Here is a 16,577-nt window from a genome sequence, read left to right as displayed (position 1 = left end):
GGAACCCCCACCACCCTAGACATGCTCTTTTCTCGCTGCTGCCATCAGTAGAAGGTACAGGAGCCTCAGGAGTCACACCACCAGGTTCAGGCTGTTCTTACACCTCAAACATCAAGCTCTTGAACCAAAGGGGATAACTTCACTCAATTTCACTTGCCCCATCATTGAAATGTTCCCAAAAAGATATTAACTCACTTTCAAGGACTCTTCATCTTATGTTCTCAATATTTATTGCTTATTTAATTATTATTATTATTTCTTTTTTTGTATTTGCACAGTTTGTTTTCTTTTGCACACTGGTTGAACATCCAAGTTGGTGCGATTTTGCATTGATTCTATTGTGGTTATTATTCTATTATGGATTTATTGAGTATGCCCACAAGAAAATGAATTTCAGGGTCGTATATGGTGACATATATGTACTTTGATAATACTTTGAAATTCGTACTATGCACTCGTGGCCACTTTATTAGGTACAGAGATGCAGAATAATAAAACACAAAATACTCTGCAGATGCTGGGGTCAAAGCAACACTCACAACACGCTGGAGGAACTCAGCAGGTCAGGCAGCATCCGTGGAAACGATCAGTCAACGTTTCGGGCCGGAACCTGACTGATCCTGTCAGTCCTGACGAAGGGTTCTGGCCCGAAACGTTGACTAATCGTTTTCACGGATGCTGCCCGACCTGCTGAGTTCCTCCAGCGTGTTGTGAGTGTTGAGATGCAGAATAAATGGCCACTGAGTGTATTTCTAATGAGTATAAAATAGTTCACTGAATAATCACCACAGTTAAATCTTTTCAATGTACTGTTTGAAAGATGCTGATGGAATAACAGCATTCATGTAAACTGTGGGTGAGTTGGAGATAATATCCAATTTAGGATCATTCATTCAATCTAAAATTCTCCAAATGAATGAGTAATCTCTCTAATTTAATCATCTGTCAATGTGGACCACCTCTCCACATTCTAAATAAATCTCAGACATCTGTCATCAAAAACAACTTAATCAGTTGGAATTCTGCAGTCAGTTCCGACTGCATTCCTTCTGTTCTGTAACACTGAACAAACACCTAGCAGCAACACCTCAGATTCCATTTTGTTAGCCTCCAACCTGTTGGCACAGACATCAATTTTTCCAACTTCCCTTAATCACTCCATTTCACCTCCTGTTTTTTTTCCATTCCTCATTCCAGCTTGCCTCTCATCCCTGTTCTTCTCACCTGGTAATCACGTTCCTCTGGCGCCCTTCCTCCTTCCCTTTCTCCCATGATTCACTGATCCCTCTAATCAGATTCCTTCTCCTTCAGCCATTTACCTCGTCCATCAATCCCCTCCTTGCTTCTTACCTCATTCCCCTCTCCCCCCCCACTTTACCCCTCACCTGGTCTCAGTTATCACCTGCCAGCCTGTACTCCTTCCCCTCCCCCATCTTCTTATGATAACCAGCCGCCTTCCCTTCCAATCCTGATGAAGGTGTTGCAGGGATGAGCAGAAAAATGGCAGATGGAGTTTAACCTGGCCAAATGTGAGGTGTTGTACACTGTTAATGGCAAGATCCTTAATAGTTGATGAGCAGAGGGATCTTGGGGTCCAAGTTCATAGCTCCCTGAAATTGGCTACACAGGTGATTAAGAAGGCATATAGCATGCCTGCATTTATTAGTCGAGTCATTGTGTTTAAAAGTTACGTTGCAGCTTTATAAAACTCTAGTTACACCGCATCTGGAGTATTGCATACAGTTCTGGTCACCTCATTATAGGAAGGGTGTTGAGACTTTGGAGAGGGAGCAGAAGAGGCTTACCAGGATGCTGCCTGGTTTAGAGGACATGGGCTATCATGACAGGCTGGATAAACTTGGGTTGTTTTCACTACAGCAGCGAAGGCTGAGAGGAGATCTGACAGAGGTTTATAAGATTATGAGAAGCAGAGATAAAGTGGACTGTTTCCCAGGGTTGAATGTCTAATACAAGAGGGCATGCATTGAAGGTGAGAGGGGGCAGGTTCAAAGGGAATGTGAGGGCATGTTTTTTATGTAGAAGTGTGGTGGGTGCCGGGAATGCACTGCCTGGGGTGGTGGTAGAGGCAAATACAGTAGAGACTTTTAAGCGATATTTAGATAGGCATGTGGCAACCCACTTTCTGGCACCCACGAACTGGCTCACAACAGCGCGCGCAGGCAGAGAGGCCGGCCCCAAAAAGGGTGCCAGGCCATCTTCACCAGCAGAGGGAAAATCCCCCGCGCGGAAAGGGTCTGGGAATATGCATTCCCCACAGCAGCCCCACCCCAGGGAGGGCAGGAACAGGAAGGCTTTAAAGTAGGCCGCAAAGTTTGAATAAATCTCTTTCATCACAACTCTAACTCACCGACTACGTGTGGTTATTCTAACACTGTGTGTAGCACACCGCTACAATTGGTGACCCCGACGGCCCCAACGATATTTGGACCAGAGATGACCGACGCCGCATCTGTTCACGCAGTTTCATTAAAACTGCCAAGCTTCTGGACACTGCGACCCCACTTATGGTTCGAACAAGCAGAAGCTCAATTCCACATTCGGCAGATAACCTCGGAGTCCACTCGTTACTACTATGTGCTGAGCTCCCTCGACCAGGAGACAGCTGCATAAGTTGAGGAGTTTATACAGTCGCCCCCGGAGGACGGCAAATACACAGCATTCAAAGCCCTGCTCATAAGGACTTTCGGACTCTCACGGCGCGAGCGAGCACGCTGCTTAATACACCTGGATGGCTTGGGAGACAGGCAGCCGTCAGCATTAATGAACGAGGTGCTGGCCCTGGCTGAAGGACACAAACCCTGCCTCATGTTTGAGCAGGCGTTCCTAGAGCAACTGCCCGAGGACATATGCCTGCTGCTGTCCGACACAGATTTCAGCGACCCCGGGGAGGTGGCGGCCCGAGCAGATGTGCTGTGGAATGCCAGGAAAGAGAGAGGGGCATCCGTCGCACAGATCACCAAGCCGCGTGCCCAACGACAGACCAGACCAGGCCCGGCAGCAGAGCCCAACGAACAATGGTGCTTCTACCACCAGCGGTGGGGCACAGAGGCCCGCCGCTGCAGACCACCTTGCAAATTCCCGGGAAACGCCAAGGCCCAGCCGCCGCTGATCACTACGGCGGCTGGCCATCAGGACAGCCTCTTGTACGTCTGGGACAAGCAGTCGGGACGCCGATTTTTGGTCGACACCAGAGCGGAGATCAGCGTTTTACCTCCAACAGGTTACGACACCCGCAACAGAGAACCAGGACCCACCCTGAGGGCCATAAGTGGCAGCACAATATGAACCTACGGCACCCGCATGGTTCGGCTACAGTTCAGCTCCAGCTGGTTCACGTGGGACTTCACACTGGCCGTCATGGCCCAACCACTCCTGGGGGCGGATTTTCTGCGAGCCCACAGCCTGCTGGTCGACCTGCAAGGGAAGCAATTAGTCCACACCAAGACTTTTCAAACGTTCTCCCTGGGTGAAGCAAAGTTGCCAGCCCCACACCTGGACTCCATCACGCTGTCCGACGATGAATTCACCAGGGTCCTGGCGGATTTCCCATCAGTACTGACACCGCAGTTCATGGCAGCCCTGCCCAGACATGGAGTACAGCACCACATCCCGACCCAGGGACCACCCCTCCACGCCCGTGCTCGAAGGCTTCCCCTGGACAAGCTCCGACTGGCGAAGGAGGAGTTCAAGAAGATGGAGGAATTGGGGATCATATGACGGTCCGACAGCCCATGGGCCTCCCCGCTGCACATGGTGCCCAAGGCAACAGGGGGCTGGAGACCATGCGGTGACTACCGCAGACTGAACGAGGCTACAACGCCAGACTGCTACCCTGTGCCGCACATTCAAGACTTCGCAGCAAACCTACACAGTGCAAGCATCTTTTCCAAGGTAGACCTCGTCCGGGAATACCATCAAATCCCAGTACATCTGGATGACATCCCCAAAACAGCACCCATCACCCCGTTTGGACTTTTCGAATTCCTCCGAATGCCGTTTGGTCTAAAGAATGCCGCACAGACTTTCCAGCCGCTAATGGACGCGGTGGGACGCAACCTGGACTTTGCATTCATCTATTTGGACGACATCCTCATAGCCAGCAGTAGTCGGCAGGAGCATCTGTCCCACCTCCGCCAGCTCTACTCCCACCTGAGCGAATTCAGCCTTACAATGAACCCAGCCAAATGCCAGTTCAGACTCGATACCATCGACTTCCTGGGCCACAGGATTACTAAAGACGGGGCAACCCCGCTGCCCGCCAAGGTAGACGCAGTCCGCCACTTCCCCCGACCCAACACAATCAAAGGCCTGCAGGAATTCGTGGGTATGGTGAATTTCTACCACCGTTTCCTCCCCTCAGCAGCCTGAACCATGCGCCCCCTGTTCACTCTGATGTCGGGTAAGGGCAAGGACATTACTTGGGACGAAGAGGCAGCAGCTGCTTTCGTTAAAACCAAAGAAGCCTTGGCAAACGCCACGATGCTAGTGCACCCCAGAACGGATGTTCCTGCTGCCTTCACAGTGGACGCATCCAACACAGCAGTCGGTGGAGTGCTGGAACAACTCATCGAGGATCGCTGGCAACCCCTGGCGTTCTTCAGCAAATACCTACGACCACCTGAACTCAAATACAGTGCTTTCGACCGAGAGCTATTGGCACTATACCTGGCAATCCGACGTTTCAGGTACTTCTTAGAAGGTAGGCCCTTCACCGCGTTCACAGACCACAAACCGCTTACCTTTGCGTTCACAAAGGTGTCCGACCCCTGGTCGTCCCGCCAGCAGCCACATCTGTCCTACATCTCCGAGTACACGACGGACATCCAGCATGCCTCGGGAAAGGACAACGTCGTGGCGGACGCACTATCCAGACCTACCATACAGGCCCTGTCCCAGGGGGTGGACTATGCAGCGCTGGTGGAGGCACAGCAGGCAGACGCTGAGATCCTCAGTTACTGGACTGCAGTCTCCGGTTTGCAGCTCCAAGACCTGCCCGTAGGCCCAGGTGAGAGGACCCTACTATGTGATGTAGCTACCGGCCAACCCCGCCCCGTCGTCCCAGCAGCCTGGCGCCGGCGGGTTTTCGAGTCCATTCACAACTTAGCGCACCCCTCCATCAGGACAACCGTCTGGCTGGTCTCCAGCAAGTTCATGTGGCATGGGCTGCGTAAACAGGTCAGTGAATGGGCCAAAACGTGCATGCAGTGCCAAACGGCCAAGGTGCAGCGGCACACCAAAGCCCCGCCGCAGCGGTTTGAACCCACCCGCCGGAGGTTCGACCACATTCATGTGGATATCGTGGGGCCCCTGCCAGTGTCGCGAGGAGCGCGGTATCTATGATAGACCGGATCACCAGATGGCCAGAGGCAGTCCCGCTCACCGACACCACCTCCGAATCCTGTGCTCGAGCACTGACCACAACCTGGGTAGCACGCTTTGGGGTACCAGCCCACATTACCTCCGACAAGGGCGCCCAGTTCACCTCCAGTCTGTGGTTGGCTATGGCCAACTTTTTAGGATCACAGCTACACCACACAACTGCCTACCACCCACAGTCGAACGGACCAGTGGAGCGCTTCCACCGTCACCTGAAATCTGCTCTCATGTCCTGCCTAGAGGGGCCTAACTGGGTGGACGAGCTTCCCTGGGTCCTGCTCGGAATCCGCACGGTGCCCAAAGAGGATCTGCACACCTCGTCAGCCGAGTTGGTGTACAGCGCGCCCCTGGTCGTCCCAGGAGAGTTCATACCAGCCCCAAGGGGGCAAGAGGAAGAACCCACAGCAGTCCTGGACAGACTACGGGAGAGGCTCGGTAACCTGGCCCCCATACCCACTTCACAGCACGGACAGAGCCCGACCTGCGTACCCAAAGACCTGCAGAACTGTAAGTTTCTTTTTGTACGACGGGGCGGACACCGGGCACCGCTACAGCGGCCCTACGAGGGGCCGTTTAAGGTGATCAGGAACAACGGGTCCACGTTCATGCTGGACATTGGGGGGAGAGAGGAGGATTTCACAGTGGACCGACTCAAACCAGCCCATGCGGACTTGGCGCAACCAGTCCAGGCTCAGGCACGGTGGCGCAGGGGCAGACCTCCCAAACAGAGGCCGATCCAGACTGTGGACATTGGGGGAGGTATCGCCGGTTCTGGGGGGGGGGTTCTGTGGCGACCCACTTTCTGGCACCCACGAACCGGCTCACAACAGCGCGCGCAGGCAGAGGACCGGCCCCAAAAAGGGCGCCAGGCCATCTTCACCAGCAGGGGGAAAATCCTGCGCACGGAAAGGGTCTGGGAATATGCATTCCCCACAGCAGTCCCACCCCAGGGAGGGCGGGAACGGGAAGGCTTTAAAGCAGGCTGCGAAGTTTGAATAAATCTCTTTCATCGCAACTCTAACTCACCGACTCCGTGTGGTTATTCTAGCGCTGTATGTAGCACACAGCTACAGACACATGAATGTAAGGGAAATGGAAAGATATGCACAGTGTAGGCAGAATGGATTAGTTTACTTGGCCATTTGATCACTAATTTAATTGGTTTGACACATCACTCTGGGTTGCAGGGTCTGTTCCTGTGCTGTACTGTTCTAAATTGTGGTTGAAACAATAACTGTTTCAAAACTGAAAGATCAAAGTAAGTTTATAATCAAAGCACATACATGCCACCATATACAACCCTGAGATTCATTGTCTTATGGGCATACTCAACAAATCCATCAATTTTCCATTTTAGCTTTTCTAATGGACGTGAGGATGTGTCTCTGCAAAATGAGGGCCTTCTGTCCATGATATTTAACCCATTAATTTTAATGACGCGAAAATCACTGGCTGAGGTAAACAATATGTTTCACTGGCGTGAGTCAGTGATGTTAAAGCAGAAATCCTCTCTGCTAATGTCTACTAGAGCAAGGTTTTCTGTAATTTATTTTACAGCTGTGTGGAACAACATTGCTCTCAGCAGGAACTTTTTACACAGCCTGAAAACTGCACAGTGCTTTAAATGTGTTATTTTTCTGTAATATGCTCATCAAACAAACACAAACCTCAACTGACAACACAAGTAATCAAAGTCAGGCAGTCAAAACAACTGACAGGCACAATAGCAACAGTAAAATGTTTTGACTAGACCAGGGGTAGGCAACCTACGGCCCGTGGGCCAAATCCGGCCTGCATCTGTATTTTGACCGGCCTGCAAGCAAATATTAGGGTACTATGCTTATCCAGCCCGCGAGCGGTTTTTCCTTAGACGCGACAACACTGATGGACATGCATGGCGTCTTGTTACACTGGCTCCAGGTTCTGTTTTGTTCCAAACCAATCACTGGTCATGTACGAATGACGGGAAGGCAGACTACCTTATTAATATATATTAGATACTCTCCATGCACGCGCAGCTTTTCAGATGGGATCGTTCAAATTTGTAAACAGAAACAGCGTCACTGTGTTTTAACAAGAAATCCACGCTAAATATCCAGATATTTACATGCGCTATGATACTTGTTGAATAACTCGCGTTACGAAATAAAATCAAAGAAAAATATTCCAATGGCAGTGAATGCAAAATGCAGGAAGGTAGATGCTGAGTGCCGAAAAAGCAGTGAAAATGAAGGAAATACCTGTGCCAGCTACAAAGTCTCAAAACGTATTGCAGAAAAGATGAAGCCTTTTACAGATGGAGAGTTTGTCAAAGAATGTTTACTGGCAGTGGTGGATATTGTTTGTCCTGAAAAGAAATCTTTATTTGCATCTATCAGCCTGTCAGCAAGAACGATCACACGGCGACTTGAAGAAATGTCAGCAGATGTTAAAAGTTGATAGAGGGATGCCTACAACGAATTGCATTTTTTTTCAATTGTGCTTGATGAGAGTACAGACTTGAGAGACACTGCTCAACTTGAAGTGTTTGTGCAAGGAGTGACCTCAATTTTTCAAATTTTTGAAGAGTTTATTCAATTAATTCCTATGAAGGACATGGTTATTGGAGCAGACATTTTTGAAGCTTTGTTGAAAATGATGTCTGAAATGAAACAATGTGTCGAAGCTAATTGGCATCACAACTGATTGGGCACCAGCAATGGTGGGACAGAAAAACTAAACTGAGTTGTTTGATTACTAATTGGCATCCTTGTTTAAGCACAAATGATTTTCTAGCATGTGTTATGCATTAATTTGAGGCAAAACGTAACTAGATGTATTTAAATGGATAATTCCCATATTTCAAGTTTTTTATGGCATTTATCTGGCCCATCGTCCGCTCATTAATACGCGATCCGGCCCACAGAGGAAAAATGTTGCTGACCCCCCTGGACTAGACAGTGGTTTACTAACAATGAGCTACCGACCTCCATTCTGTGTTTATTTTTACAATTTGTAAGTGTTGTAACTTGAAACACTGACAACGTAAATACGTTAAAGCTTTAAAATGTTTCATGGTTGTGGTTCGTTTAGTATTTAGAAAATTTACGGAATATATTCATTAAATTAACTAATTACTGAGTATTTCACAATTATTTTACAATGATATTAGCATAATTTCAAAACTATATTTACATGATATAAAAGAAAATTCCAGTTTCATGGCAACAAAGGCCATGTGTTATGGAGCATTTCAGTTACTGCACGCCTGCACAGCTTAGAGGAAACAGTGCCCTGTAGTGTCAGTCCTGATGTGAACCGTCATTACATTTGCTTCAAGACTGGATATCTACATCATGATCTTTAAAAACTAAAGAGACTGCTGCAGGTCTCTTTGTAGAGACACTGTGCAGGAACCTGTGAGGTACAGCAGGCAAAAGATTGTCAAATGAAAACAATGAAGACAGAGATAGGAAAGGGAAAAATACTCTCCAAATTATTGTTGAGGGGGAGGCTAGTATTACACATTGAGTATTCCTTAAGCAATTCAAGCAATCTTCAGCTCAGGAATTATAGCCTTCCATAACAATTAAAAGGTCTCATAAACTATGGTGTCAACTATGATATCTCGGTTATGCTATAGGTCAGACTGACACATGTACAATAGCTGTGTGTGAGAATATCTGAGGCACTGAGTGATTAACAACTGAGTATCACGTGTGACAGATCATTGTTATTCTTGGCAGTGTGAAAGATAATGCATTTCTGGAGGGGAACAGTGTTCACCAGCAGCCTGCTCCATCCCAAGTCATCACCTCTGACTCATTCTCCTGCTGTTTATCATCAGGATTAGAGCAAAGGAGAGCCTGAATGTGTGCTTCAATTCAAGTCCTTTACTGCTTAAAATAACACGAAAGCAAACAGCATGACCACCCACCTTCACCAGACCCTGCTAACGGTCCCTGTATTGGCTTAACAGAACGCAAGCTAAGTCTGCTTAGAAATGCCAGACAGGTGTTCTTGCAAGGGCTATGGTACAGGCTTCAAGATTAAAGACTGACTTCGTTAGTCACATGTACATGGAAACAAAGAGCGAAATGTGAGGCTTGCGTCAAATCAAATTAGCAAGGATGGTGCTGGGTAGCCCACATGCTTCTGGCACCAACACACTCTGCCACAGCTCTCCAACTCTAGCCCCTAACCTGTATGCCTATGGAATGTGGGAGGAAACCAGAGCACCGAGACAAACCCACATAGTCACGGGGAAAACATACAGACAGTGGCGGGAATTGAATCCTGATTTTGCAATCACTTCTGTAACAGCATTACAGTAACTGCTATGCTTCAGTGCTAGATATCCCAAATATCTGATTGAAAGAGTACAGGGAAAATTGACAAGGATTTTCCCAGAACCTGAGGGCCTGACTTATGGGGAAAGGTTGAATAGGTTAGGACTTCATTCCTTGGGGTGTAGGAGAATGGAGATTTGATAGAGGTATACAAAATTACGAGGGGTATAAATCGGGTAAATGCAAGCAGACATTTACCACTGAGGTTGGGTGACACTAGATATCATATTTCAGCACAGACTAGATGGGTCAAGTGGGCTGATACTATACTGCAGTGCTGCATAAACTATGACTCAATATGTCCCTGCTTGCTGAAGACCATTAGACCATAAGACATAAGAGCATAATTAGGCCATTCAGTCCAACGAGTCTGCTCCGCCATTCTATCATGGCTGATTTATTATCCCTTTCAACTCCATTCTCCTACCTTCTCCCCGTAACCTTTAATGCCCTTACGAATCAAAAACCTATCAACCTCCGCTTTAAATATATCCAATGAATTGGCCTCCACAGCCGTCTGTGACAATGAATTCCACAGATGCACCACCCTCTGGCTAAAGAAATTTCTCCTCATCTCTGTTCTAAAGGGACTCTCCTCTATTCTGAAGCATTTATCTTGTTGAATGTTAAGTAATCCATACTGATTGGATTATTAAGTAAACATAAACACGAAAGTAAACATAACCATAAATAGTTACGTACAATCACTGATAGCTAAGGCGACACAAACAAGAATCCACTCAGATCCATAATCCTCTTCGATGCAACTGTTTTACAACATTCTATACCAGTCAAGATTAAACTTCATTTTTAAATGTCAATCTGATAGCATTCTTGGTGGAAACTGAAAAATCTGTTGTTTCTTTGTTGATAAATGGCTCAGCTTCCTAAGGTGCCTACTACATCTCCATTTGGCAAGTTGTCCACATTCTGCCTTAAGCAAGCTATTTTTCTGTCTTTGATGGTCTATGTGTAGGAGGGTTAGATTAATCTTAGGGAAGGTTAAAAGCTTGGCTCAGTATTGTGGGCCAAAGGTCTTTTACCGTGCTGGTCTATGTTCAAGGAATGACAATCTCCTTCATAGTTGACACCATCCGCTTCCTTTCTGCATGATCTGAGCATCTTCAACTGGACACGTCAATGCTATTCTACATTCTGTGGCCATTTATTAGGTACGTCTGCTTCTTCATGCAAATAACTAGTCAGCCAATCATGTGGCAGCAACTCAATACATAAAAGCACACAGACATAGTCAAGAGGTTCAGTTGCTGTTCAGGTCAGACATCTGAATGGGGAAGAGATGTAATCTATGTGACTTTCACCACGGAATTATTGTTGGTGTCAGATGGGGTGGTTTGAGTATGTCAGAAATTGCTCATCTTCTGGGATTTTCACGCACAAGTCTTAAGAATATACAGATAATGGTGCGATAAACAATGGACATCTAGTGAGTGGCAGTTATATGGGCAAAAATGCTTTGTTAGTGAGAAGTCAGAAGGGAATGGGCAAACTAGTTCAAGCTGATAGGAAGGTGACAGTAATTCAAATAACCACACATAACCTCACCAAAGGATGGAGCTTAGGAGAACGATGGCATCTTTGATTACATCTTCGGAAACAGCTCTACTTCTATCTTTAGTATCTCTATTTTCCCCTTTCAGGGTTCTTTTGAAGACCCTGACCTGGAAGTTACAAGCTGACTTCGGTTCTTTGCGGGAATTGGACCCGCTCTCAGGGTCTCACGACTGGCCACTATTCATACCAAGGACACAGCCTAGAAAACTCGCACACCTTCAGGGTTCTGGGATTTTGTGGCTCTGGAGGCGGGTGGACTCAAGGTTGGTGCCTCCGCAGGAAATCGGTGCATCATGGGAGTTCACAGAAGATCTAAAGCAGCAAGCTGGCTGCTGGCTGTGTGCCCAGAGACCCGAGATCTTTGGACACAGAGCTCAGAAAAAGTGACGTAATGGACTTTTAACATCGTAAACCAGCCAGTTGTTTGTTATATCTCCCTGCTCACTGTGAAAATGGAGACACCTCCTTCTCCCTTATTAGGGAGAGTGAGAGCCTGTGGTATGTCAAATACCGGTGAACAATGTAGTCTTGGGGTAGCTGCAAGTCTGTGTCTTTACTGTTGCTTTGCTCATGCTTCAGTGCTCGGTGGTGGGTGCCGATGCTTTTTTTGGCGGTGGGGGGATAGGGGGTTGTTTCTTGCTGCCGCTTACGCGTGGGAGGGAGGGGAGCTGGGGTTTGGGGTTCTAAAATTTGATTGTTGTTCATTCTTTGGGACACTCCTCTGTTTTTCTGGAAGGTTGTGAAGAAAAAGCATTTCAGGATGTATACTGCATATATTTCTCTGACATAAAATGTACCTTTGAAATGCAAAGACAGGCCATCAGGAAGCAATTATCATCAGGAAGAATTGGTATGTGGCCCCAGTAATAGATTCATGACAGAAACTTCAACAAGCAGCAATGGAAAGGCTGTGCTGAGGAATGACAAGATTACATGGGCTGGACAACCTACTACATTAATCTGTCTGGTGATCTGTGGTTATAACAGTATGTGTCAGTGTCCTGCGCCAGCGAGGTAGCACAACATTGCAATCAATATCTCTATTCTGGAATTACACTGAGCTTGTTATTGATGAGCCGAGTGCTGGGTCACCTATCTGCAGCTCAGACACAGCAACAAACAGCACCTCGTTACTCTGGTTATGATTTTATTCATTTTGTTTTATTTTATGCAGCGTGGAAAAGGCTTTTTGGCCCTTTGAGCCACACCATCCAGTAACCACTGATTTAACCGTAGCCTAATCACAGGACATTTTACAATGACCAACCTACCTTCTAACCGGTACATCTTTGGTCTGTGAAAGGAAACAGAAGACCACATGCACACGGGAAGAAACGTATCAACTTGCTTACAGAGGATGCCAGAATTGAACTCTGAACTCCGATGCCCCAAGTTGTGATAGCGTCGCACTAACCATGGTGCCCTCGCGGGAACACTTCCACAGCTTTTCATCTGAAGTTATAAACCCAAATGTCAGCAGGGTTTGTAGGCGCATGGATTTGCTGCTGTGCAAAGTGCTAGGAGAAGCCTCACACCTGCCAGCATCATGCCCGGGGTGAACAAGATGCACATCAGTGAAAAATGGCTTGTGCTGAGGGAACAAATACTTCAGTCACTGGCAAAAACACATTACTCTCATGGCATAGCATCATAGACTCTGTCCAGATTTCTTATCTGTCACCTCCGTATTCCTGAGAAGGTCACTTGGGATTTTTGACTTACAGTTGTAATGATTTTTTGAGAAAGTTGTCAAGTATTCTACATGGTTATAATCTTAAATTATAACATCGTGGCATAGCGGCTCACATTTGCAGTACCATTCTTGCCACTGTCTGTCTGTTCTCCCTGTGACTGTGTGGGTTTCCTCCTGATGCTTCCACACTCCAAAGGCATATGGGTTAGTCGGTTAATTGGTCAAATGGGTGTAATTAAGCAGTAGAGCTCTTTGGACTGTACGGGTTAGGATTAGTAATATGTGGGCATGCTACATTGGCACTAGACTTGTGGGCTGGCCCCAGCACATAATTCCGACTGTGTTGGTTGTTGACACAAAATGATGCATTTCACTGTCTTGTCCATACTGCACCAACCGCCGCCGCTGGGCTATAAACACTAGAGCAATGTGTGGTTAAGTGCCTTGCTCAAGGACACAACACACTGCCTCGACTGAGGGTCAAACTCGTGACCTTTAGATCACTAGTCCAATGCCTTAACCACTTGGCCACATGCCACACTGTATTTTTTGATGTACATGTGACCATAAAGCTAATTGTTATGACTGAGGTGCAGTAAACTGTATGTTCATTAGCTCACCTTAGAGTGATTCTAGGTAGGACTTGGATAACTTACCAGTACAGAGGAAAAACTTTGACTCTCCCACACTGACTTCTCCTTGAGGAGGCATAATGTCAACTTGCAGGGCAGCTGAAAAGAGAGAAAATACAGAGATGACACGACGAGTCAGTTACCAAGATTGCAGTATGACACATGAAGAATATACAAAGTGCTAGTGTGGCACATACACACATCCACAAATGATTTGATTTGATTTGACTTATTACTTACATCCTTCACATACGTGAGGAGTAAAAATCCTATATTACATCTCTGTCTAACCTTTCACCTCAAGATAGGTTTCAGAGCTGAATGGACAGTATAAAATAATAACCAGCAGGATAAGGCTAACAAGTGTAGGGCTGTGGTTTCAACGGGCTTTGGCGGTAAACGGGAAGAGACCAGAGCAAAGCGCCAACTTTTTTTTCTCCCCCCCCCCCACACTTTCGCGAATCAGCCCAGACAGACAGGAACAGCAGGGCTCTCACAGCTAACGGTACGAGCTAACGGTTTAAAAAGTTTGTCTGTTTGGCGAGGTAAGTGGGTGAGTAGACTTATTTTTCCTGTTTCATTCCTGTAGAATTAGATATGATGCCTGCAGGGTTGGTGCTTTGTTCAGGGTGTCAGATGTGGGAATCCTGGGAGACCTCCAGCCTCCCTGATGGCCACATCTGCGCCAGGTGCACCGAGATGCAGCTCCTCAGAGACCGTGTTAGGGACCTGGAGCTGCAGCTTGATGACCTACTGCTTATCAGGGAAAGTGAAGAGGTGATAGACAGGAGCTACAGGGAGGTATTCATCCCTAGGCTACAGGGGTCAGAAAACTGGGTCATTGTCAAGAGAGGGAAGGGAAATGCCCAGATAGTGGAGAGCACACATTGTGGCTGTCCCCCTCAGCAACAAATATCTTGTTCTGGATGCTGTTGAGGGGGATGACCACGGTGACCGGGTCTCTGGCACTGAGCCTGGCGCTGTTGTGCAGGAGAGGAGGAGGGAGAAGAGAAATGCGGTAGTCATAGGGGATTCCATAGTCAGGGGAACGGACAGGAGATTCTGTGAGCCTGATAGAGATAACCGCATGGCGTGTTGCCTCCCAGGTACCAGGGTACAGGATGTCTCGGATCAGGTCCTGAATATTCTCAAGGGGGAGGGTGAGCAGCCAGTTCTCTTGGTACATGTTGGTACCAATGACATAGATAGGACAAAGGAGGAGGTCCTGAAGAGAGATTTCCAGGAGTTAGGAAGGAAGCTGAGAAGCAGGACCTCCAGGGTAGTAATCTCGGGATTGCTACCTGTGCCACGTGCTAGCGAGGGCAAGAATAGTCGGATCAGGCAGATGAATGCGTGGCTGAGAGACTGGTGCAGGGGGCAGGGCTTCAGATTCTTGGATAATTGGGATCTCTTCTGGGGGAAGTATGACCTGTTCAAAAAGGACAGGTTACACCTGAACCCGAAGGGGACCAATATCCTGGCGGGAAAGTTTAATAGAACAGTTAGGGTGGGTTTAAACTAATTTGGCAGGGGGATGGGAACCGGAATGATAGAGCGGAGGAAGGGGAAAACAGAAATAAATCTAAGATAGTGAGCAGTAAAGATGTCAGGAAAGACCGGCAGGTGATGGGGCAAATTTGTAGCCATTGGGATGAGTTGCAGTGCAATAAAGTTGCAGTGAAATCAAAGCGAAAAGTATCGAATACTGGTCTTAAGGTGTTGTACTTAAATGCACGCAGCACAAGGAATAAGGTGGATGATCTTGTCGTACAGCTACAGATTGGCAGGTATGATATTGTGGGCATCACTGAGACGTGGCTAAAGGATGCATGTCTCTGGGAGCTGAACGTCCAAGGATACACGGTGTATCGGAAGAATAGGAATGTAGGCAGAGGGGGAGGCGTGGCTTTATTTGTAAGAAATGATATTAAATCATTAGAAAGAGGTGACATAAGATTGGAAGGTCTAGAATCTTTATGGGTTGAGCTAAGAAATCACAGGGGTAAAAGGACCCTGATGGCAGTTATATACAGGCCTCCTAACAGCTGCAGGAATGGGGACTACAAATTACAACAGGAAATAGAAAAGGCTTGTCAGAAGGGCAGTGTTATGATAATTCTGGGGGATTTCAACATGCGAGCGGATTGGGAAAATCAGGTCGGCACTGGATCTCAAGAGAGAGAATTTGTAGAATGTCTGCGAGATGGATTTTTAGAACAGCTTGTTGTTGAGCCCACTAGGGGATCAGCTGTACTGGATTGGGTATTGTGCAATGAACCGGAGGTGATCAGAGAGATTAAGGTGAAGGAACCCTTAGGAGGCAGTGATCATAACATGGTTGAGTTCACTGTGAAATTTGAAAAAGAGAAGCCGAAATCTGATGTGTCGGTATTTCAGTGGAGTAAAGGAAATTACAGTGGCGTGAGAGAGGAACTGGCCAAAGTTGACTGGAAAGGGACACTGGCGGGAAAGACAGCAGAGCAGCAGTGGCTGGAGTTTATGCGAGAAATGAGGAAGGTGCAAGACAGGTATATTCCAAAAAAGAAGAAATTTTCGAGTGGAAAAAGGATGCAACCGTGGTTGACAAGAGAAGTCAAAGCCAAAGTTAAAGCAAAGGAGAGGGCATACAAGGAAGCAAAAATTAGTGGGAAGACAGAGGATTGGGAAGTTTTTAAAACCTTACAAAAGGAAACCAAGAAGGTCATTAAGAGGGAAAAGATGAACTATGAAAGGAAGCTAGCAAATAATATCAAAGAGGAAACTAAAAGCATTTTCAAGTATATAAAGAGTAAAAGGCAGGTGAGAGTAGATATAGGACCGATAGAAAATGATGCTGGAGAAATTGTAATGGGAGATAAGGAGGAACTGAACGAGTATTTTGCATCAGTCTTCACTGAGGAAGACATCAGCAGTATACCGAACACTCGAGGGTGCGCAGTCACAATTACGACA

The 16,577-nt window shown here is 47.0% G+C and overlaps 1 protein-coding gene across 7 annotated transcripts in view; it reads right to left on the bottom strand.

The window, feature by feature from the left end:
• Window positions 1–16,577, bottom strand: part of LOC140185152 (neural cell adhesion molecule 1-like) — a 722,060-nt gene that overhangs the window by 321,770 nt on the left and 383,713 nt on the right. For all 7 annotated transcript variants that reach the window (XM_072238532.1, XM_072238533.1, XM_072238530.1 and 4 more), the window contains exon 2: window positions 13,650–13,724. In XM_072238532.1, coding sequence (XP_072094633.1) covers window positions 13,650–13,724 — 75 coding nt within the window. The remainder of the gene's footprint in view (window positions 1–13,649; window positions 13,725–16,577) is intronic.

Source organism: Mobula birostris, chromosome 20, assembly GCF_030028105.1.
Source record: "Mobula birostris isolate sMobBir1 chromosome 20, sMobBir1.hap1, whole genome shotgun sequence".
Classification (NCBI taxonomy): domain Eukaryota; kingdom Metazoa; phylum Chordata; class Chondrichthyes; order Myliobatiformes; family Myliobatidae; genus Mobula; species Mobula birostris.
This window is presented reverse-complemented; position numbering and strand designations above follow the sequence as displayed.